Raw genomic sequence first — 22,830 nt, forward strand, 5'->3', positions numbered from 1 at the left:
ATCCGATTGAACCGGTCTCATAGTAACTATGTCAGAAACTGGCTTAATGGGAACAGTATGAGTCTTGGGCAGCATTTGGGCTAAAAGTGGAGGATCCACAATAATAGTCTGCATCGAAGCTACTGTTGTGGTTTCAACCATAGGCTGGACAAGTGGTGCTTTCACGGTTGGTTGCATAAACATTGTACTCAAAAATCTTCTTGATGCTTGTTTATTCTGCTGCTGTGCCAGGACGTTCTTGGCCTTCCTTATCTAGATGCCACATCTTCTCTTACCGATGCCAATGCATTCTGAAACACAGTGCCATCTGGAGCACCAGACTAAGCAGTAATAACTTCCTCCTGCCTAGCATAGATATAATTCACACAAATTACTTCTGATGCTAAGGGGGATCCATTAGGAGGAAGACTGTCAATGTCACATACGTGGACCTTTGAGCGAGTTAACACTTCCCTGCACGTATGCGCTATGTGAGAAACCAGAAGGAGTCTCACCTACTAGTCCCTGCGGATCTCTCTCTCAGGTGGCCAGAGCATGGCCATCAATTTAGGATCCAAAACCTGCGGGGGAGGATCACCTGGGTGAGGAGTCCTCAGGGAGTGGGACACCGGATGTTGAAACGGGGTATCCCTCGCTTTCCTGTAACACCTCTACCCCATCAGATAGGATACGTAGTAACTCTACCCCCGCCCCCTTTTCCTACAAATGCTTTCACACAGACAGCCCGCTCTGGCAGAGAAAAAACAGACAACACCCGAGCAGTATACATGACCTGTCCCAATACAATGGTCAGGCGAGGGCAGGCAATTACTGATCATCACTCACACCTCACTTCCATTAAGCTTCCCCTCACGGATAAAAGGCAGAGCACAAAAGCACACTCTGAGCGAGGCAAAGCACACAAGGAAACATCAGTTTTCGAGATGGCAGCTGAACGAGGGAAGAAAGACAACAAAACAGGAGGGGATCGCAAGGAGGGAAGTTCACTTGACCTTTCCAACAATAAACTGTTACTTTCAAGAACCCTCGAGATTAGAAAGAATAAGACCAGGAAACCAGGCTGAAGAATCCTGTATTGTTGGATTGTTTGTCAGAGATACACAGGGCTCTCCTGCATCTATAATCAAGGTGGGGAGAAGCAGCAGCCGCTATGTTACCGTCCTTGTTTCCAAGAAGAAAGCAGCATCAGTGAAATCAACACAGCCGGTGAGTTGGGGAGACAGATACAAGACCGGTCTGTGTTGAAGGCAAGGTTACAAGCAGCAACATTGTATGGCGAGCACTGGAATGAACTTTGTTAAAACGAGTGTGATAAAAGACGCAAGTAAAGTTGAACTGCTGATGAGTGTTTGAACTTTGAAGAGACTTTGATACGATACCTTTGACAGAGTGGTCGGGCAATGCGTGGGTGCTCAATCAAACGTCTCTGTAAGGTGTCCAGCTAAGAAGTAGCAGAAATGCAAGTCAAAAGGGACATATAAAGAAGAGAACAAAGAATTGTGAATCGAAGTGGTCCTGCGATGGGTCAAGGAAAATCCTGTGCATAGTCGAAAGTCTTCGACTTTGAAATAGTAAAGAACATTTGGAAAATGAGATAAATTTGGTCCGAGCCTGACAGAGAGAGACCAATTGAAGGGTTTGTGTTAAAGTGCATCTGAGACCAGCGGAGGGGGACCTGGGGTGAACAGTGAATCACCAGAGAAGCTGCGCCTAGGAGAATCATGAAGAGAAAGGAACTTTGGATGTTTGTCGCATCAGGCCCTCTGAAATAAGAGACTTAGAATGGCAAAGAGACTTTGGTACAGAAGGTCCAGATACTAAGATTTTGAACTGCATCCTCGTGCTAGAAAAGCCAGAGTATGCGCTAAGCTTGAGTGTGCCTCCTTGCTCCGTGCTGAAAACAAGGGGAAGGGAATCTAACGGCTCAACTATCCTGACATATGATTTCTTGAACACTTTTATTTTGTATAACATTGTTTCCCACACCTTTGTGTTTAGAAGTAAGGATTGGAAATAGTGTTAATAGTATAGGCCCTTTTATTTTGACCAAGCCCTACTAGGACTTTGTTCTTTATTATGCGATGGTCTTAGCCTGCACCGGTATCGACAATGATGTGCTCGCCAGTGTGAATGGCAGTAATTTATCTGCGCCCACACCGTTGCCAGGAGTGCCTTCTTGCAGTCATTGAATTTTTCCTCCACAGAGGACAAAGTCTTGACTTTGTTGACCTTGTCATGCTTTTCTTACAATACCGCTGTTAGGCAAGTATCTGAGAACCCTGTCTCCAAAAAGAACTTCTTGTTCTTTATGGGGTAAGCCAAACAAGGAGCCTGGGAAAGGCTTCTTTTCAGTTGTTTGACTGCCTCAGATTGTTCTGGATCACACTCCCACTTGACTCCGGCCTTTAATAAATGGACCATGGGCCGATTGACTTCTGCATAATCTTCAATGAACTTTCAACTATAGTTAGTAATACCAAGAAGGCTTCTTAATTCTCGCAGAGTGGTAGAGTCTTTTAATTTTAATAAGGCTTCCACCTTCTTCGCCTGGGGATTAAAACCCTCAAGTGTGATCTCGTCCCCTAAGAAGATCACTCAGGCCTTACACCACTGGGCTTTCTGAAAGGACAGTTTTGCTACGGTCATCTGCAACAGGGTAAGAACATAGCAGATTTCTGCTATACGTTCCTCCAAAATTGAGCTCTTGATCAAAACATCGTCCTCATAGGCCAGGTGTCCCTTTTCACAGAAATTGGGCATGGCCTTATGTAGGAAGATGTTGAACTGATTGCCAGAGTTTAAGTATCCAAAGGGGGTTCGGGTCCACATGTACTGCTCCCCTGAATGTAAAGAAAAGCTTATACTGGTCTTCCCTACTCACGGGTACTGTCCAGTAACTGTTGGTCAGGTCAATGGTGGTGTACACCGTTGACCCTTGGATCTGGGCCAGTCCTTGATCTATGAAGGGAAGAGGCCACCCTGACATGTGGACATGTTTGTTCAACTCCCTCAGGTCTTCTCATAGTCTCCATTGGCCGTTTGATTTGAGGATCCCCAGTACTGGGTTTCTGAAGGTACTGTTGATCGAATGAATTATCCCATGGGATTCTAAATTCTTAATAATCTCTGTGAGTGACTCCATGGATGCGAGAGGTAACCAGTATTATTTCACAAATACTGGAGCCATCTCGGGGTCCATGGGAATGGTGGTTGAATGAATGGATGTGCGTCCACAGTCAGATGAGTCCACTGAAAAGTTATCTTGGAATCCCAGGAAGACCTGTTTTAGCTTTCGTCTTTGATCCTCGGTCTCACAGGCATCAGCAAGATTGATCCTTTCCTCAACCATCTGCTTGAAATCTCGAAAGACCTCAGGCTTGTCAATTTCAGCGGTATCCTCCAGTTAAGTGGAGAGATCTCTTTTGATGGTGTTGTCCTGGACAGGGGATTCAAGGTAGTGGTCCTTGACTCTGAACACTACCTCCTCCCTCCTAATGTCACAGGTAACCTCGTCCACACTGTAGGAGCAGGAAGAGTACACCAGGAAATTCCCCCAATGCCTAGTCAAAATCTTTTCTGGAGGAATACCGTTGCTGATGTTGAAACAGTCGTTTGGGATTGTCCCCATGATTTCATTACCTAAATCAATAGAATAATGTTGGGCATCAACTAACATTCCAATAAAGATGTAAAGGGCCCAAAGTGATACTTCGAAGGTCACTGTTATCCACCAATATTCGAATGGTGTTGTGCTCTAGGCTCTAGGTCTAATAGAGGAGTCGGATTTAAATACAAACCTTGTTGTTGGAGATGGGAATTTAGATTTATATATGCTTCCTGATGTTTGAGGTTCTGTCCTCGCTTAAAATTGTGACACCTGTTCTGGGATGGTAACCTCTTCTCGCACTTGAACTTCATCCGCATAAGGAAGCTGACCGGAATGCGTTTTCAATGTTGTCAAAGCCCATGGGGTTACTCCCCAGTCGGGACCAGGCTTTATTTTTAATTGGGTCCAAATTGATTGTAAATGGGTTGAGAATGTCACTTCCCATATAAAAGGTGGAATGGACATCTCTCCCGACCCAACAATTATGGTCTATACTTTTGTTGCCAATAGACATTTTTAGCATACACTTGCCAGGCAGGGGATGTTTGGAATTTGGCGTTTTCAGACGTACTTCCCATTTGTCAATCAATTTAAATGTGGGAATGGTCTGATCTTTGGGGAGTTTCCTGAATAATTTTTTGCTGATGAAGTTCTTTCCACTATTCAGGCATACTCTGGTGAGCATTGGTTCCTCACCCTCATTTAACTGAATGGAGAAAAACAACTGCTCGCCCTTTTCCTGAATGTCGGTCAGACTTTGAGTGGACTCTTCCTTTTAGGGTGTTCCCTTCTAGTGCGGATTACCACTTAAAACTGGGAGGAGGGTTGATTTTCAAGAATGGAGAAGGGTTCCCATCACCAGTTAGTCCTCCTACAGAGATGACATTGATGTCTGGGACTTGGTTATATTTTAAATGGAACTTTACATTCTCAGAACATTGATCAATTACATGACATGTACCATTCAGGCTTACATAATTGATACTCATTTTTAATTTGATAGGGCAGTTAGTCTAAGTCCAGAGGACCTTGTTTAAGCAGTTGATCAGAGGTGATAACCTCCTCAGGAGATCGTTCCCCATTAAACAAGGTGTGCCATCTGGAGTCACAACTATCACTGGATGTTTCAGTCGGTGCGTCCAATTTCTATGTCCAGATCCACAGTCCCTTTGACGGAAATCTAATTTCCGTCAACATTTTGGTGTTGTCCAGGAAGTGGTGTGAGTGGAATTCGGTGGCCCCCCCCCGTTCAGAATTTTGTTCGTCAAAGGCCCTTTTTGACAGGAGGGTGGCTTGGGATCCAGTGTCCACCAGAGCTGATAATTCACACTGGCCCTGCAAGTTCCAGAATCTGTAAAAAAAAGTTTGCAAATCACAATGGGTGTTGTTGGGGAATCCTCCTTTCCCCCGCCTCCTTGGCTGTCCCCCATTACCAGGCAACAGTTCTTAGAACCTGTTTGGAGAAAGGACAGCCCCTCCATTTCACTTCTGTATGGCTCATCGGTGGCTCACATGTTTGGGGTTGAATAGTTTCTGGTTCTGGGTTGGCCTCCATACTTACCCTGTCCCACTCAGGGTCTTTTGGGAACCATTTGTCTTTGGGAGGGATCCCCCATTTTTTAAAGAGAAGGTCTGCTTCACTGAATCCTCCAGGGAATCTTCTCTTTCAAAGTGAATAATCTGGAGTTCCTCCACAAAGAGGGTTCTTCTTTGGCCACTCATACTTACACTTTGCTCTTTGGATTCTAATAGTTTAGGGGTAAAATAAACTCTTTTAGGCTGAGAGGTTTTTAGGGGTTCTGTTTGGGTGAGAATGGAATCTTCCTCAAGGGCTTGGCATCTCCCCTCCACCCGGGACCCCCACTGGAACCTGTGATTTGTCAGAGGTTTCAGATGTGGTTTGTAAGAGGTGTCCTCCCATCATTTCCCCTCTGGGGCATCAGACCTGGGTGATGGGGAATTCTGACAAGCAGGGATAGGTTGAGAGTTGGACTGAGCCCTCAGAATGTGCACAAGATCATTGGTCAGTTGTTGGACCTGTCGCTCCAGTTGTGAGACCTTGTCTGGGTGGTAGGGAGGTCTCAAGTCATACCTCTGCTGCTCATAAAAGGGGTAGCTGTCCCTTCTCCTGGAGTAGCTCCGGAGCTGGAAATTACCCCCAACACTTTCCATCCTGAATCTCCCTTCTCCCGGGTTCAGTGATCTATTGCCCTAGAACCAGGGACAGAGAGGAGGAGGATTGTTTTGGAGGTTCTGGTTTGGGGGATTTTTTTGGGGAAAAAATTCAGATTGGGAGGTGGAGTGATACTTCTATCCTGAGGGAAGTTTGGCAGGTAAGTTTCCCAGGGCAGTACTTACCTGATTAGTTCCCCTCCTTGGGCCGGGGAGTGTGTACATACCCCAGGATTGGTTTAGTACCCTTGTACCTAGCATTTATAGGTTGCAGGGTCAGAGGGATCATTGTTCTGGGCCTCTGCCTGACTACCTTTCCACGTGAGGCACACAGGGGATTCTCTCCTCTTCCGCCCCTTGTCCTCGACTACCATTGATGAAGGCACTGCATTCCAAACAACAGTGTGAGAACCCAGGCTCTCCCCCGGCCACCTATTAGGCAGGGACTTAAGAGTTCCCCGCCCCCCAAGATGCATGCCCGCAATCTCATCTTAACACAGCCTTTATTTGATTTTAAATTACAATCATGAGATTGCACCATAACAGAAAGTAACACATCGACTGTTGGATCCACACCTGGCCGGACTACTCCTGACAGGCACAGGATCCTATGCCCATCCCGCAGTGTCACTTTATCTATAGTGATGCCGTCTCTGCTGACTATCTGCGACTGTGCCGACGCCCAACTACCTCCATATAGTTGGTTCAAAATGGGCTCTTGGACCCTTCCTTTTGTCCCACCAATAAGTATGTCAACATCCCCTACCCACCTCGGTATGCCACGAACCGGGTTCAAGTAAAGTCCTCTTTCTGTTCACACATCGCTACCGTTATTCTTTAGTTTACGTTCATATTCTCAGTTACGGCATGCAGAATGTTTCTACTTTGTGCGCGGTATTAAGCCACACTCGAGTTTCCTACCAATGTGGCACCTCGCCTACTATAACTCACTCTGCCACCTCGGCCCTGCATGCATAATCCCCTGCACTTGCTTCTCTGGTAACCATGGGAACAGAGTATCCAAATGCCTTCGTCCGTGTGCAAATGGTTGCTCCCCATTCCGAGCATACCATATTTTTTCGAGATACTCTTTATCTTCAACCTATTTTTTGCTTCATTCATACACCACAATGCTAGCTAGATATCGCCGACCCAGAAAAGATGAACGGTGAAGTTGCCCCCGTCTCTTTACATGAGCACCATGCTCTAAAACTCCCCTACCTACATCAATGGTATCGTCTGCCCCATGGGATGCTGGAATATGCGATACGCGTCACTTTGACTACCAGACGCCTCAATACGGCGTCCTGACACAGATACCAGACTGAGCAGCCCTCCCGTGATTCCTGACAGCATGACTTTGGGAAAACGCATTAACTAGTAAGTCTGATTCATGCTGTGTATGTGTACACAGCAGATACATACGTTCTTCTTTTCGCAACAGGAAGATTTACAAAAACACCTGTATGCCCGCTTTTTTTTTGGGCACTCCCAGGTTGGCGCCTGTCCCGCGTGATACACTGCACACAGCACTCCTGTTAATTTCAAGACCGTGGATGAGTTTTCACAACCATCCCGATCTGGAAAAACCCTGATGCCGGTCTCCAATCCTGCTCACACTAGAGGAAAGCTGGACCGTAAGTGGACGGTACGGCCCGTCCACTGACTGTTTTTTCCCCCCCTCTTTTAGTATCTCCCGCTCACATACATCACTCTTGAACTCTGTTAGCCGGGTTATTTATATTAACCTATTCACTTTGTGTAATTCAGGAATTATTTTTTCACCTGGTTTCCTCGCTCCTTTCTTTTTCTTTCTCCATTCCACTACTGTCCCTTGTGCCTACCAGACTTCAGGCCAGCTATCAAGATAGGATTCCCTCGTTTTGCAGCCTTCATCGAAAATTTCAGAACTCTTTCCCGACCGGTGGCAAGATAAAAACTCCACCCATCAGGAACTCCTCTAAAAGGTACTAAGGTCTAAATTTGTTTAACACCAGTACATTATGTGTTCACCAGTTTTGAGATTTTCTAAGCACATCTCATCTCCTTGGTTGACACACATATTTACTCTCCGTCCTTCTAGTCTCATGAATCTTGATCCTTTATTCATGATCTCTACAATTGCAAGACTCAACCTCGTACTCCCAAGATGACTGTCTGTCTCCAGCAACAAAAGGTCCCTTAGTCTACATACCCCTGTTTAGAATACAGGGTGAGTATTATGCAGACACCTTATGTTTTTAATTTAAGTAAGCAGTACTAACTCTTTCAAAAAATGTTCTTGGTAAGACATTTCAGTATATGTTTGAAAATACAACATTGACAACTATATGAATCTGCCTCCCTCTGTTTCAGGACTCTTTGCGGTCCGTTTTGCCCTGAGGAAGGCTTTGAATACATACCCACTACAATGGCAACAGCCGAAACGTGCCTTCAGTGCTCATCTACTAGAATATTATGATTAGCAACACTGATACAAAATATTTTGCTTAAAAACGTACATGTTGGCAGATCACAAAACATGATCATGATACATAACTAGTGAATTCCTTAGGAATAGACATCTCTACTAAAGTTTATGACTAGGTATTGAGTCCACTTCAGAGTAACAATCGGATTTGTTCTTTATTTACTTTAGTTGTACTTGTTTATCTATTTTGTCTCAGTTTGTTTGTATTTTATTGTTCAAGCCTATATTGCTGAAGTAACCCCATTGAATTGGTTCTTTTGGTTAAAACATGTTTTTCTTTTTGTTTGAACAATTTATCATTATGATTTGTTTACCTCTATTTGTGAATATTTTGTTTTATCACTAATAAATGGTCAATTGTTTTTCAGAAATATCTTTGGTATTTCTTTCCTGTGACTCTGTATATGAGCACATAACATTCTTTGTCGAATAGGAGTGAATTAGGACAGTAACTCAGACTGACCACAGCGTGGATTCCTCTTCTTGTTTATGTTACCTTTCCATTGGGCTGGGTTGGGGGTGGGGGGTCGCTTCCCTTTTGCTTATTGGCAGGAGGGTTACTTTTAGGCCGCCCCATCTCCAGATCCAATGGAGGGGTAGTTTTTTCCTCAGTCACGTTTGCAGCAGCAGGGGTCTTAGATGGTTTGGGGGTTTTGACAGTATTTTTACTCTCAGCAGGCCTTTGGACCTCATAAGTTCTGGTGGCCTGCTCAATCACCCAATCCAGGGCCGTATGCTCGTGAAAGTCACGCACCAACTGAGTCATTGTGTATTTGGGGAGAGCATGGAAATGTGTAGTTATGAACTCCCTACTATTGGTGTTCACCCGGCAGGAAGTCTGAGTAAATGCACGCTTTAACTTCTGCACAAACTCCCAATCTTCCCCACACTGCAAGTTATATGCAGCCTTATGGGCCTCCTGTGCGTTCCTATGGGTGGAAAAATGTTTCAATATGGCTGCCTTATAAGTGGACCATCTATGATGATCCTGGTCCTCCAGTCCTGCAGAGAAACTGGAGTACTCAGGTGAGAGCGTTCATTTAGCAAATGCTATACAATTCACATCATTCCTGATCAAGAATGATGCCATCATCTGCTCACAAAGTTCGAGGTGCTCCCATACCGAATACTTGGCATTCTTGTGGTATGGGGTCAGGAAGCTCTTTATGGCCTTGATTTGTCTTATTGGGTCTTTCACAAAACCCTTGCTCTGCTTAGCTGTCTTTTTCTTCCTATGCACCTAAATCCATTCACCTTCTGACTGAGAACTGCTACCGGTAATCCCTTCCCTTTCTTCTAGGCACTCCCTATCTCTATGAGACTGAGAATACCTCCCAGAACCACAGGATCTGGACTCCTCTCGCCTGGACCAAAGTGAACTCGCAGGGTCACTCTCCCTAGAGTTCCTTTCAGGCCCAGGATAGAACCCAGTTTCATCATCTCTCCTAAAGGGAGTCTCAGGAATATCCCTTTCCCATGAATATGCAGAGGTTTTTAGAATGCCCTTCCTAGGCTGAGGCTCTGGCTTTTCTCCTTCAGCAAAGCAGGCAAGGTGGTCTCTTTGTAGACACATCTTAAACCAGTCTAACTCCCTGATTTTCTCCTCATAAGAGTGTTCATTGTCTGAAGTACTTAGAGTATTATTCCTTACTTCCCAGGACACACTGGTCCAGCCACATTCCCTTCTCTGTGGTAGAGATGAATACTCATCAATATCAGACAGAGACTGGCCTTCTTGATCAGTTGGGCTAGGCCTCGGTAAGTCTAACTGCCTCATGTCACCCTGTTCTTGATTGGTTGCATGCATGAGGTTGGTTCCCTTTTGTGCACAAGAGATTGTAAATGACTGGCATGAGGCCCCTGTTGGGAAGGATGCCTCACCTTTGTCCCATATCCTGATTGGTCAGCGTGCCTCAGGTCCTGTTTATGATTTTCGATTTCCTTGGTGAGGCTCTCACACCTCTGTCTCTCTTTATTTATTTGCTGTTGGTAGTCAGAGAGCTGGCTTTTTAATTCTGGCACTAAGGACTGATTAGTGTCAAGCACCCTGCTCTGAGCTACCAACCGATCTTTTGTTTGCTGCACCTTGTGCTAAAGTGATTAGTTTTCCCTCTGTGAGCCTTGTATGCTGTGTGCATATTGAAGGTGCTTTTCCTTCTGGAGAATATTCTCTTTCTCTTGTTCATCATTTTGCTGCCTATAATAGTTCAGCTTCTGTTTGCCTCACTTGGTCTACAAACTCATTCCTTTCTTCTCTAATTCTGGTCAGTTTCTGAGAACCTGACTGTTCCTTTGTTACCTCCATTTCCAACTGATATATCCTCTGTAATAGGACACTGTTATCCTGATTCAAGAGGTCTTTTTATTGAGCCAGCTGTGTCCTCTGTTGTTTCAGAGTACATTTTGCGAATCAACCCCATTGATAATTAAGTGCATTTATTGGTAGGAACAAGGGCTACAGTGCAGCAGCAGTTGTATCTATATATAAATCCAAAATAATGGCCATAATGTCCTACGCAATAGCGATTTGGGGTCACAAATTCCAAATTGAACTAATTCGGCTTGAAGCCAAATTATTGAGGCGTCTGCTCCGACTACCCAAAAACATAAGCATTCAATATTTGTACCTTGAATTTGACCTAAAGGGCATATGGAATGTCTACCTATCACAATGTGTGTTGTTCTTTCAGCGTTTAACCAGTGTCCCAACTGATACAATAATGGTGCCTTACATACAAGCATTTTTAGCCTTGGATGCCTCTAAACCAGTTGGCATCATTGGTATTTTGAAAAGCACGCATAGCCAGTGGCTTAACGCAGAAGGAGATTCAATTGACACAGGTAACATTAAATTGTGGCTTAAAAAGAAATTGGCTATATTGGCTTTCCATCATAATATGAACCACCTTGAATCTTTAACATCTGCCAAAGATTTTTGCCAATATAGACGAGTACGTGTAGCCACTCCGAGATATATATTGGCATATCCAAGCCCTTATATATTTCGGGTCTATCTTTTGTTGAAATTCAATACATCTGTGGCATTATCACCTAAAAGTTGGTTGAATAAAATTGAATACAACCATACATATTGTAGATTATGTGGCAATTTACTAGAAGAATCACTGTTTCACCTAGTAATTACATGTGAAAGCTTAAACTGTCTCCGTCTGCAATATTTTAAATCATACACCAATGCTGTCAGCATATCTGATTTTCCTCGATTATGGTATGAATTTCTACAAGGCAATGACATTAATTTGATCTATTCTATTGTTAGATTGTATATGCACATTGTTGAGATTTTTAAATGTTTATACTGAGATTAGCTGTAAAACGACGCAATGTATCCCAAGCCGTCAGCAATCATTTGTACTATTTATTGGTTAATTGTAATGAGCATGTTTTTTTTTTAAATCAAATATTATACAAAGCTTTGTGCTATATGTATATTCAATAAATTTCAAATTGATTGATAATTAAACGCCTGTTTTCATTTTTCAACTGCTTTATTTGCAATTGAAAGGCCATAGTGCCATCTGAAATTACTCTATTATGAGCAGCCTGTCATTTAGGTTGTGTTGCAGTGTTCTGAGATTTTCTACACACTTTGTATGTGCATTCATCATTGGACAGAACTGTGTTTCACACTCTGCACTCTCTTGCCAGCAGTGTTATCAGCTCATCTTTGAGTTGCTGAACAAGATCCTGTGCCTGTAACAGGTCTCCAGCCTGATTCATCCTTCTAGCCTCACTATTCTGAGCCGTTAGCTGAGCCATTTTTATCTGTTCATCACAAGCAGTTGTGGTCATATAAAATGCCACCAACTTCCACTATCAAACCAAATATCATTGCTTACTCAGGTAACCTCCCACTCAATTCTGGTTTGCCAGCTTCCTGCTTCATCCTAAACCCATTTTCTTTTTAAGAAATATTTTAGCTAGGAGATGCTCCCTGGCTTCACCAATTTATACAGTAGTCATTTTCACAATAGTTTTTTTGCACCTTAGTAAAATTTCATTTACGCAGGGGCAAAATCTCACTGTTCCCTCTTGATTTCCTCACACAAATACATTCTTACACAATCTTAATTTTTCATTTACACCTCAGCACTTTAACAAAACAAAGATGACTTTCCCTCCACCTGAATGCAATTGCATCAAAATAAAAAGGCTGTGACAATGTACTTGTCATGGTTCAGGAATAGGAAGCTGAATCCTAGACGAGCCCCCAATTTGTAACAGTTTACTGAGAAGCCACCCTCAACACAGGGAGTTCCTTCCCTTCCCACTCAAGTGGTTACACAACAAACTGTTTAACAGATTATTTCCTTTAGCCCTATCTCAGACACATATCATGCCGCTTGAATCAATCTCACCTGAGCCAAAAATGAGCCAAGAACTAGGCTGTTGAATGGGAAATATATTGGTATTTATTTAAATTAAATGTAATAGAAATTAGCATGAAAATGTCAAACACCACTTTATCCGTGGCACAACACAATCAACTTCTCTCAGCATAAATAAATCACAAAATTGAATTGAAAAGAACACAATCACAATTCCTCACTTGCTGCAAATTTCACTTCATCAAATAATTACACTGATCAATAAAAACAAGTGAGTAACATGTAGTGTTGTGCGATTTTGATTTTCCTGCAGGCTTAAAAGGCTAGCAGTAGGATTATAATTTTGGCCACACATTTGGCTTAAAATAAACACAGGGTGATTTAGCGGTGTGTTTTTCCGACCCCCCTACTTTGGTCTATGTTGGGAAGTTGGACAGAAAAATTGGAATGCTTTGGGGAATTTTTGATTTCAGACCCCCCGTACTGAAAGGCCTGTGTTGGGGAAGCTGGATAAAAAGGTTGGACTGATTTACAAACAAAGACACCCCTCTTCCTAAAAGAAGTCTGGGTCAGCTGGACAACAAGGATAACCCAATTAATGCATAGGCTATAGTTTTCAACACACACTGGGAAATTAGCATTGTAAATTTTTAATTTAAACAAAATTCACCCCATCATATTCTGTCAAATGGGGAATTCATTAAATCAATATTTTTGGTTAAATAGGCTAAGAATCTACACATTGTTGCCCCTCAACCCATTATAAAGGGAAGGGATTCAAGGTAAGCAGACTCCCCCACCTTTTGGTTTCCCAGGGTTTAGTTCTATGTACATAGAAAGCCTCTGTCTACAGTTCAGGAATGCCAGCTGCATCTCAGGACACTCTTGAAAGATAGGGTAGGTGCCTGGTTACTCCACTCTCATAGACTCAAAGATAGCCACCGGCTCTCCACCATAGGGCCCTTTCAGCTTTGAGGCCTTCCTAGAAATAGACCGCACCACCCAGAGGCACTCCCAGCAATCTCCTCTGGTGTCTCCTTAAAGCTGTCAGATGGTACGTTTTAGCAGCCCTCCTGATGGTCTGTCTCTTGCCTATCTGTCTTTTCCTCCTTTTTTGTGCAGTACCGTTTTATAGAACAATCTTGGGGAAGAACCCTGTAATAATTCCTACCACAAGGATTGGACACTTACCCTTCTTTCTCCTCCCAAACCTAGCCTCCAAATCAGGATTGGTTTAGGGTTCTGGAGCAACATATGTCAATTCCTACTTGTAATAACATGTTCTTCTCTCAACTTTTTGGTAAAAACTAGTTATGTATCGCAACTTTGTAAATTTAATATCAACTGCCATAATATACATATTTTCTGATTCAGCAGATCATGGGGTATTAGATACGCCGAAAACCACATCCGTACAATGTAGCACAGCCATGTGGCACATTTCTTCTGTTTCCATATAGCACAACAGTTATAAATATGCACGTTATTAAGCATATCCCTAAATTCATTTTCCACCTGCTCACCAACTCTCACATTTGGAACATGTTCATATCAGCCAGAAACCTAGTTTAACTGACCATTACAGTTCCCTGAGTCACAGGTTGATGAATTGTATATCCCCAAAATTGCCTGGAAATTACATAAAAAATGGTACATATATGAAATCCATCCACCTTATGATTGCTAAGATAATAGTCCTTCTAAATTAATTGTGAATCTTCATGTGAGACAAATGGCCCTCCTCCTGCCTTCTGGCCATTTGTTTTCAGTGGGTCAGCCTGTACCCAGAGTTTGTGTTGGAAGCCTGCTCTTTGAAGTGGGTGCCCCCATCTTCACACCTATTAGTCATACTCCAGCTCAGGGTAACTTCTCTTGCAGTCAATGCTTTCAGGGCCAGCAGGTCTCAATAACACTGTATGTTGACATCTTTAGGAGGACACTTTGTTGCATTTGGTAATTAGATGTGAGATGTAACATCCAGGCTGGGAGTGGGAGATTTCCTTGTGGAGTTTTGCCCATAGCCAGCAAAATGGTCTGCCTTAGGCTGACATGTTTCCATGAATGCAAAGTGGCTCTTTAAATGTCACTGCGGTTGTGTAGGTGAAAGATAATATACATTACTTTTTGTCAACCCGTACATCATGTTTTGTTTTCCTGACATTTTTCTGTGAGCAGTGATACTGTTTCACTTTTAAAGCTGCTTTTATTTGCACACACCTGTGCACTCTGTTTTTTTGTCAACGTTTAAAAATCCTGTTTTCCATGTGACAGGGATCTTTGATTCCCCTTTCTTTTGTAAATTCTTATCCATTGGTAATTACAGCTAGGCCCCTTTCCACTTGTCTCTTTCATTTTACTTGAAAGACAAAAACAAAGGCCAAGCCGTTATTGTTTCATTGTTTAAAATCTTGCTATTCATGTGAAACGGACTTCTGTTTGGCGCCTTTAAATGCACGCCACATGGCTCAAGAATGCAGCAGCTTCTTGCATAATGCTCTTGAAGGTATGACCACGTCTCCCCAGCCTATCCAGATACATATTCATTCTGTCTTGTGCTTGGTTTTTAAACCTTCACATACACATTGGTCCATATCCTTAAATATTACATTGTTTTCACACCCTGCAATGAACTTTACCACCTTTCAGCTCCCTCATCATGAAAATGGCCAAATATAGTATAGCACCAATGGAAGCCGAGTATTCCCCATGTGAGCTGCTCAAGTGTGGAACAGGTTACCACCCCAAATATGTACAATCCCGGGCGTGTTATCATTGTAAAAACACACAAAATTGTGGTTTTGATACCTTTGTATTGGGCTTAATGGAAGTATTATGCAGGGGTGGAACAACGCATACGCTTTCAGAATAGATTTTCCTGTAGAATCGTCCAGTGAAATAAATGCCAATAATATGTGTGCAATGCAAGCCTGGAATACCTGTGTTATCTGCAGGACCATACAACCTGTATCCGATAATACAAGTGAGAGCAGCCAACGAAAACCGTTCATATGTCTAGCCATGATGGAAGATGAATTTTATTAAAGCAAATCCTATTTGTTGCACATACTGTTGAATATATTATGTTCTCATTATTTATTGAATTGGGCCCGGTAAGTTTAAACAAATATTCATTTTCTTTTAGAAAGCTATTGAAGTGAAATATTTAAATATGCACGGTTGGAAAGCAGGCCATGTTTTGCCTTTGCCTCCCAAAGAGTCTGAAATGTGTTTTGCAACCCCTCGAACCACTATGTAGGCAAGGTTTAAATGATGCAGTGTCCAATGTTACTTCATAATGCCTCAATCGCCGTAATGGCTCCCTGGATTGCAGTGTGTGGCAAATACAAAATACATCATCAGTGAATGATGAAATGGGCCTGTTACTTCAAGATGCCTTATGCTCGATAATGGGTGTTAATCATTTGTATTTAGACACCTAAGATTGCTGCTGCCAGTGTCCTGTGTTCTCCCTTTTTCAGGGTTATGAACAGTAGTGTGCAACAGGTGTTGGTGTGATGTGGTTTTAAACCATCCAATGACGCATTTGCTTAACCCTCTGCATAATGCTTCAAATGTATTCACTAAAACGTATTAAAAGCTGCATATTGTGTGATATTGAAACTGGGATAACGTGGCGTAAATGGCTCTTTGCACCATTCTGAAAGCCAATGCTGACCATAATTCTCACCATGTAGAGAACATTCCATATCACAATATCTGTGATTTCGCGCTATGGGGGTCATTACGACCCTGGCGTTAAGGGTTTAACAGCGCCGTAAAAGGTGTTGGCGCCGTTAAACCCTTAACGCCTGATTACGAGGTCCCTTTGCGGGACTCGACCTTAACGGCTGGTTTTACCAGTCTTCAAAGTAGGGTGCCGCAAAGGGACCTCTGTGGTGATTACGGTACCGCAATTTGCGGTACCGTACTTGGCGCTTTCCCCAGTCCCATTGAGCCCTATGGGGCGAAAATGGGAATGGCGAAGGGCCATGGTGAAATGGGGAAATACCGCCTCGCCAACCTTGGAATGGGGCGGTATTTCCCCATTCCACCATGGTGGACTCGTTACAACACTGGCACCAACCATGGTGCTAATAGCGCCATGGTTTAGCGCCGGGGTTGTAATGAGGGCCTATGAGTGGTTGTGCACTTCGCAATAACAAATGAATATGTAATGGGAATGGCAATAGAGAGCAACCACTTCAGAACAGCCTATGGTGATCTGGGCAGATGGGGGGATCTTGTGTGAAAATCGGATAATCAAACAAATTGATTGCGTGCTTTGATGTATGAACATGTTTGTTGTTCACTGCTGTGACGTCAACCCATTTGCCCACCAGGTTTAGAACATGATTTATTGGTTAATGGCTGAATGTTCATAATGCTCATCAACAATGTTGGAAATGAATTCCAAATTATGATGATTGTAAAACTATGTGTTCCTATTTTTTGTTTAGTGAAAATAATTTCGGGACATGCAATGGTCGTGGTTATCACATGACTCAAAACAGTTTAATAGTGGTGTTTTAATTGATCAAACTATATGCTTCCAGTACTCATATTTAACGTTTAACCGTCTATTCAAGGTGTCCAGGTGTTGGTTGACATGCTGTTTGAGAAGTCATCTACTGGGAGCATAGCAGAAATGTCTGCCTGTGAGCGAGTCCAACAGAAAGCGGCAGTGACAATTGCGCGGCTCAGTCGAGATCCTGAAGTTGCACTTGAAGCAATAACGCTAAGCTGTAAGCTTCTACACACATGATGTATTTCTTTTGTTTGGAATGTTTTATTACCTCCCTCGTTCAATGGTTATTGTGTCTTTCTATAACAATATACAGATATGCCTTAGACAGACTTTAAACTGGAACACAAACAAGCTAAGATATTCTCAATTGTGTCATTGAAATGACTACTTACTCAGACGTGTATTTTTTTAAGCTTTGCATGTAAAAAAAAAATGAAAAGTACTTAATGAGTCACATAAACTACCTGCTAACGTCGCTGCCAGAACATGATATTTCTATATTTTGCTTGGGGAACATTTTAAATGATTGATCAAACCACTTGAATTTATAATGTATTCACACCCGGGGAAGGCGCAGAGCCAATCAAGGTGGCTGTAAAAGCGCCTGAGAATACACTGTATACCACTTGCTTTTTCCAGCCACTCAAGGCGCTTTCCCAGGGGGGCTCCATTGTGTTTGTTGGGAGGCAACAGAGATCCCCTCAGTGTTGCCTTCCGACGTCCCAATACGTGTGGAGCGCATCTTCCGTGAATACAAAATTAAATAATTTGCATCGTGGGCGTACTCCGCCCGCAGCCGTTACGTAAATGGAAAAGGGACTGAGGGCCTCATTACACGGTAGGCTGTGAGCCATGGCGCTATTAGCGCCATGGCTCATGCCAGTAAAATACCGGCACCGCCTTGGCGGAAAGGGGATTTACCGCCCCATTCCAAGGTTGGAGGGGCGGTAAATCCCCCTTCCGCCATTGCCCTTCCCCATTCCCATTTCTGCCCCATAGGGCTCTATGGGAATGGGGAAGGCGCTAATTACGGCACCGCAATTTTGCGGTGCCGTAAATTAGCTCCGAGGTCCCTTAGCGGGTTGGATTTTAACGCCTGCAAAAAGCAGGCGTTAAATCCCCCAACCCGCAAAGGGACCTCGTAGTAAGGCGGTAGGGATTTACCGGTACCGGTATTTTACCGGTACCGGTAAATCCCTACCGCCATCCGTGTAATGAGGCCCTGAGTCCCTTTTGCTATGGCCGGTGGCCATCTTGTTTTTTAATGGGATACTGTGCTAGCGTAATACGCATGGATCTCATTTCCTGTGAGTACAAAATTAAATGATTTGCATCCTGGGCAAACTCCGGGGTGTAAATAGCTATCAGCCCCTTGTCAGGGGTTCGTACATGGCTGGTAACAGCTCACAGCCCTCACCTACGCTCGGGCTGGCAGGCTGTTATCGTTCATATATGCCCCGATGCGGGGTGATTGCTATATTTGTCTCTGCAGTGTTCTCAAACTTTTCAAGAGATTCATCCTCAAAGGTTCGAGGTCACGTAGGGGTAACAAGTAAGGCCCTGAAAGAGAAAGTAGGATGCTGCCATCATCACAGTATTTTATAACATGCCCCAATGTCCTTCTGGGGCTCTTGCAGCGAAAGACGAAAACTAAATTATTCATACGGTGATGTGGTCATGGGCTGCATTGGGGATGGAGAGAGCATAGTAGATGATTTTAAGAAGGTGTGAGAGGCTGGTTTACACCGCAAATGTGACACATGACTATCTATGGGTAACAGATCTATGGAGAGTCACTTTTATGGAAGTTCGTCTGACCATGCCCATTTTCACAGATGGAAGATATTTCAGATTGGAGAACTTTGTCTTATTTGGCTGTAACATCTAATACAATTTCACATATGATTTCACACACTTGACCTGGCAAACATAATAAACAGAAGCAAAAGCAAACCCATTTGTGAACATCCGATTTAATGCAAATCATACATTTCATTCTTGCCAATAACTTTTTTTGCGTTTTTGGTTGGGGGTCAGAGGTCATGAGAATAGCTCAAACCACAACCTGCTTGCCTTGGAGTCAGAACAATGCCATCTTTCACAGGTTCGATAAACAGGTGGGTCTACTCTACCATTCCCACACCACCAGGTGATGCATTGAGTACCACATTCAGATCAATAATGACAGTAATAAGTAGCATCACTTACCAAGTGCTTTGAGAGTGGATTTCCTCTGACAGCAACTATTATTGTAATTCAGTTGGACAGGATCTACAACATTACACTCTCTATATCAGTGGCTAATATTAAATTAGGCATTGATCATGGTCAGGATGCTGAGCATTTAAAAAACCTGCGGTTTTGGGCCCTACTACTATCACACCTATTTTCCTCAGCCTACGAGATGGAATCTCCTCCACTAGTCCAACACTGGTATGTAGAGCTTTAGTCTCAAAGTTGCCTAGAGAAAGGAATTGCCCTCAGGGTAATTGAAAATGTATTCTAAACAACTGAGAACCACAGGATGTGCGCTTAGAAGATTATTTGAAGGCTTAAGCAGTTCTCTCTTAGCTACCTTTAAGCTCTTTTGCACCTTATAGTGTTCATGGTTTTCCCACTATTTAAAGGGGGGAAAGGGACTTTAGGAGGATTTATTATCACTTGTAAATTCTCAGAAGGACATGCATTTAGCTTTAATTCCTTCAGCAGCTTATGTGTGTGATCATTTTTGTCTCATGTATTCATACAATGTTTTCATATGTTAGCATGCCAACTACTTATTTAAGACCTCAGCCCTACCTGATGTGATCTCCGACCCCCACTTTAAGAAGATGTATTATCCTCCTATGCTTCAATTACCCACACTAGGTCTAAGGGTCTTAGGTTGAAAAGTCCTTAGAGGAAAAGAGCTGCCGATTATGTTAATGTAAATGTCAACTAGAATCCATTCAGCATGTATTTGCTGTATGTTGGGAAATTAGCATTTATCCTGTTTGGAGAAATTTGTCAGCAATGTGGATGAAATTAAAAGTAAATCCTTTTGGAGAAGATGTCGTGTGGCCAGTAATAGCTGCTTTAACATGGCTCCTTTTAAACTCTAGTGAAGAATTATGGTGTTACTTGAATCTGTGCAACAAGATAGTGGTCAAAACTGACTCAAATGTTGTATAGAAATTGGAAAAGAAATGGGAATTTTAATAATTTAGATGTTTTATTGCATTAACTATTATAATGAAATATATAATTGTATCGATTCATTTGATTTTGTAAAATATTGTGTGAAAGGTTCTCTTGAACTGAAACACAATAAAAAAAAAATAATAATAAAATATAAAAATAAATACCTGCTTGAGAATGGAAAACTGCACCAGACATACTTGTGCTTGGTCTTGGAGGTGGTAGATGGTAGCAGGTCACATTTCGATAGTTTACTTTAGTGTGTAGTTGGTGTTATAAAAGGGATCACACACCTTTGGCTCCTCACCTCAACCTAGATCATAATGACAATGTTTTGTTTTAAAAATCATAATTGGAATGAATATAAAAGGCTGCAATAAGTGTACAATTAATACACTGGCAACAAATCCTTAATAAGCAAATACATGTATTTTGGCGAGCAGTCGCATGCGTTATTTTATGGTATGTTTTTGCTAATGATACCCCACGCATTTTCATTTGTGTGATCACCAGGTGCTCTGGCAGATCCGAAAGAGAAGGGGATTGGGTTAGGTTAGTAGGGAGAGAGGGATCATGCAAGATGTCTTTGTGTTGTGTTGATATGCGCAGAGTGGATGTACCCTGAACTCCGTGTGTGGGTCTGTTTCCAAGAGTCCTGTCTGAAGAGAAGAGAAGAAATTGGGTCCACAGGGGAACCTTGCATTCCTGTGGTGCTGGGATACATTAGCCAGGACTGTGATATGTAAAATGATTGTAGCATTGCAGCTTTCTGTTGTTTGTTGTCTGTTGGCAAGGTTATTCAATGGATGCATGCAAGTGTTTTAATTGGTATACATATAGTATGGTTGACAGTAGAGACCAAGACAAGTAGTGCAGGGATATTAATGGAGGGCCTGGTATGCAACTGGGAGCATCCATCTGTTGTGGCCATGGCGACATAGAGGTGGAGTTAACCTTCAGGAAATGTAATTGTTAGGAGATATCAAGAAGTGGGTTGGTATCTCTGGCAGCTGACAGTGTGCTGTGATTGGTCCTTTATGAGAGAAGACTGGGAGGAATGGAAAACATGGGCAGCATGCAGTAGTGGATACTGAGTAGACAGCAGATGAGAGGTTTTCCTGAGGAGAGTTCAGAGTAGGGATTGCAGAGAGGGCAGAGTCCTGGTGTGTCTTTTACAACAACTCAGAATGCTGAGGTCAAGGTATGATGTCTAGGAGGCAGTCACTGGAATTGCTTTGGCCACAAGTGTGAAAAGTCGCACTAGGACTCCAGGGAGCAAAACCTCAAAGTGGCAAATTTCCAATGCGAAAAACAGGGAAAAAAGTACTTTGGGTCACATGGGAGCAAGATCTAACAGGGAGGCCGAGTGGGGGACATGGCATAGAATTACACAAGGTAGAAAGTGAAAGAAGGTACTTATGAATACAGTGCGTTTGGCTGGTTTTGGTTTCCCTGACATTGTCTCATGCCATAGGGCTTTTTCCTTACGCACACTGCATTTCTGGTTAAGGGAAGATGCAGCTAGCTGCCCGAACTGGGTCAATATGGAGAGGGATGGGGTGCACCCTATCCCTTTAGATTGCCTCCAGAGTTTGGAAAAAAAAGATGCCTGTGGATAAATGCACACCGTTTGTTAACTATATTCTTAAAGACAGGAAGAAATGCTGTGAACGTCTGGTGTTAAGTACCTACTGAGACCAGAATCTTCCATCTGGAGAAACTCGGCAGTACGTTTTAATAACTGTATCCTCTCGGCAATCTGCAGGTATCTGGCTTTTGGGACAGGTACACAACAGGGTTTCAATGCTCTCGTTTGAATTCCTCAAATTTAAATATAAGTTGCGCATGACAGAGGATCATTGGTACAGAATCCTCTGCAAGGTTTTCAAAAGTCTGTTCGCGCGTTTAAACGCCTCGTTCCATAGCATCCCTCCTATACTGCAGCTATGAAAGAGTATGCCTCTATCGGCCTCTACCCTGTACAAGCTTCTTATGCAGGTGGGCCGTTACGTACCTTCTGAGCCGGGTAGGGCATTTTGGGCCATGGATATGGGATTTGAGATGTCTGAGGAAGTATGTAAAGGAATCTGTACAGGGCCTTGTAGGTATAAAGTTGACCTGGACGAAAGGTTTAATTAGCAGAAAATTGTGCATTGCATTTATTGGACACCTTAAAAAATGAAGCGTTGTAAACTCGTGCAGGATGACACATGCTGGAATTTTAAGTCTGATGTGGGTACTGGGGTGCACATGTTTTGGTCCTGTGTGAAAATTGGCACTTGTGATGATTTTCTGCAATGTTTGCAGTTTGTCTTGGGTTTCTGGCTTCCCCGCATCCCTTTGCTATGTGTAATGGGCTTATTCCCGGTAGATCTTCAGATTTCTGTTGGACAGGTTTGTTGGTCTTATAGGACTGAGAAAGACTGAAACATACCTATCCATATGGAATGCTTTTAATGATTTGTATATCTGAATAATCTTCCCTCCCATTGTATTGTTTAATGTACTTGTCTTTTTCTCCTTCTCTTCT

At 42.9% G+C, this 22,830-nt stretch overlaps 1 protein-coding gene across 2 annotated transcripts in view; it reads left to right on the forward strand.

Moving 5' to 3' along the window:
• Window positions 1–22,830, forward strand: part of INSC (INSC spindle orientation adaptor protein) — a 1,941,980-nt gene that overhangs the window by 1,905,855 nt on the left and 13,295 nt on the right. For both annotated transcript variants that reach the window (XM_069623742.1, XM_069623743.1), the window contains exon 11: window positions 17,185–17,340. In XM_069623742.1, the coding sequence (XP_069479843.1) occupies window positions 17,185–17,340 (156 nt within the window). The remainder of the gene's footprint in view (window positions 1–17,184; window positions 17,341–22,830) is intronic.

This window comes from Ambystoma mexicanum, chromosome 11 (genome assembly GCF_040938575.1).
Source record: "Ambystoma mexicanum isolate Mex_15411 chromosome 11, UKY_AmexF1_1, whole genome shotgun sequence".
NCBI lineage: Eukaryota > Metazoa > Chordata > Amphibia > Caudata > Ambystomatidae > Ambystoma > Ambystoma mexicanum.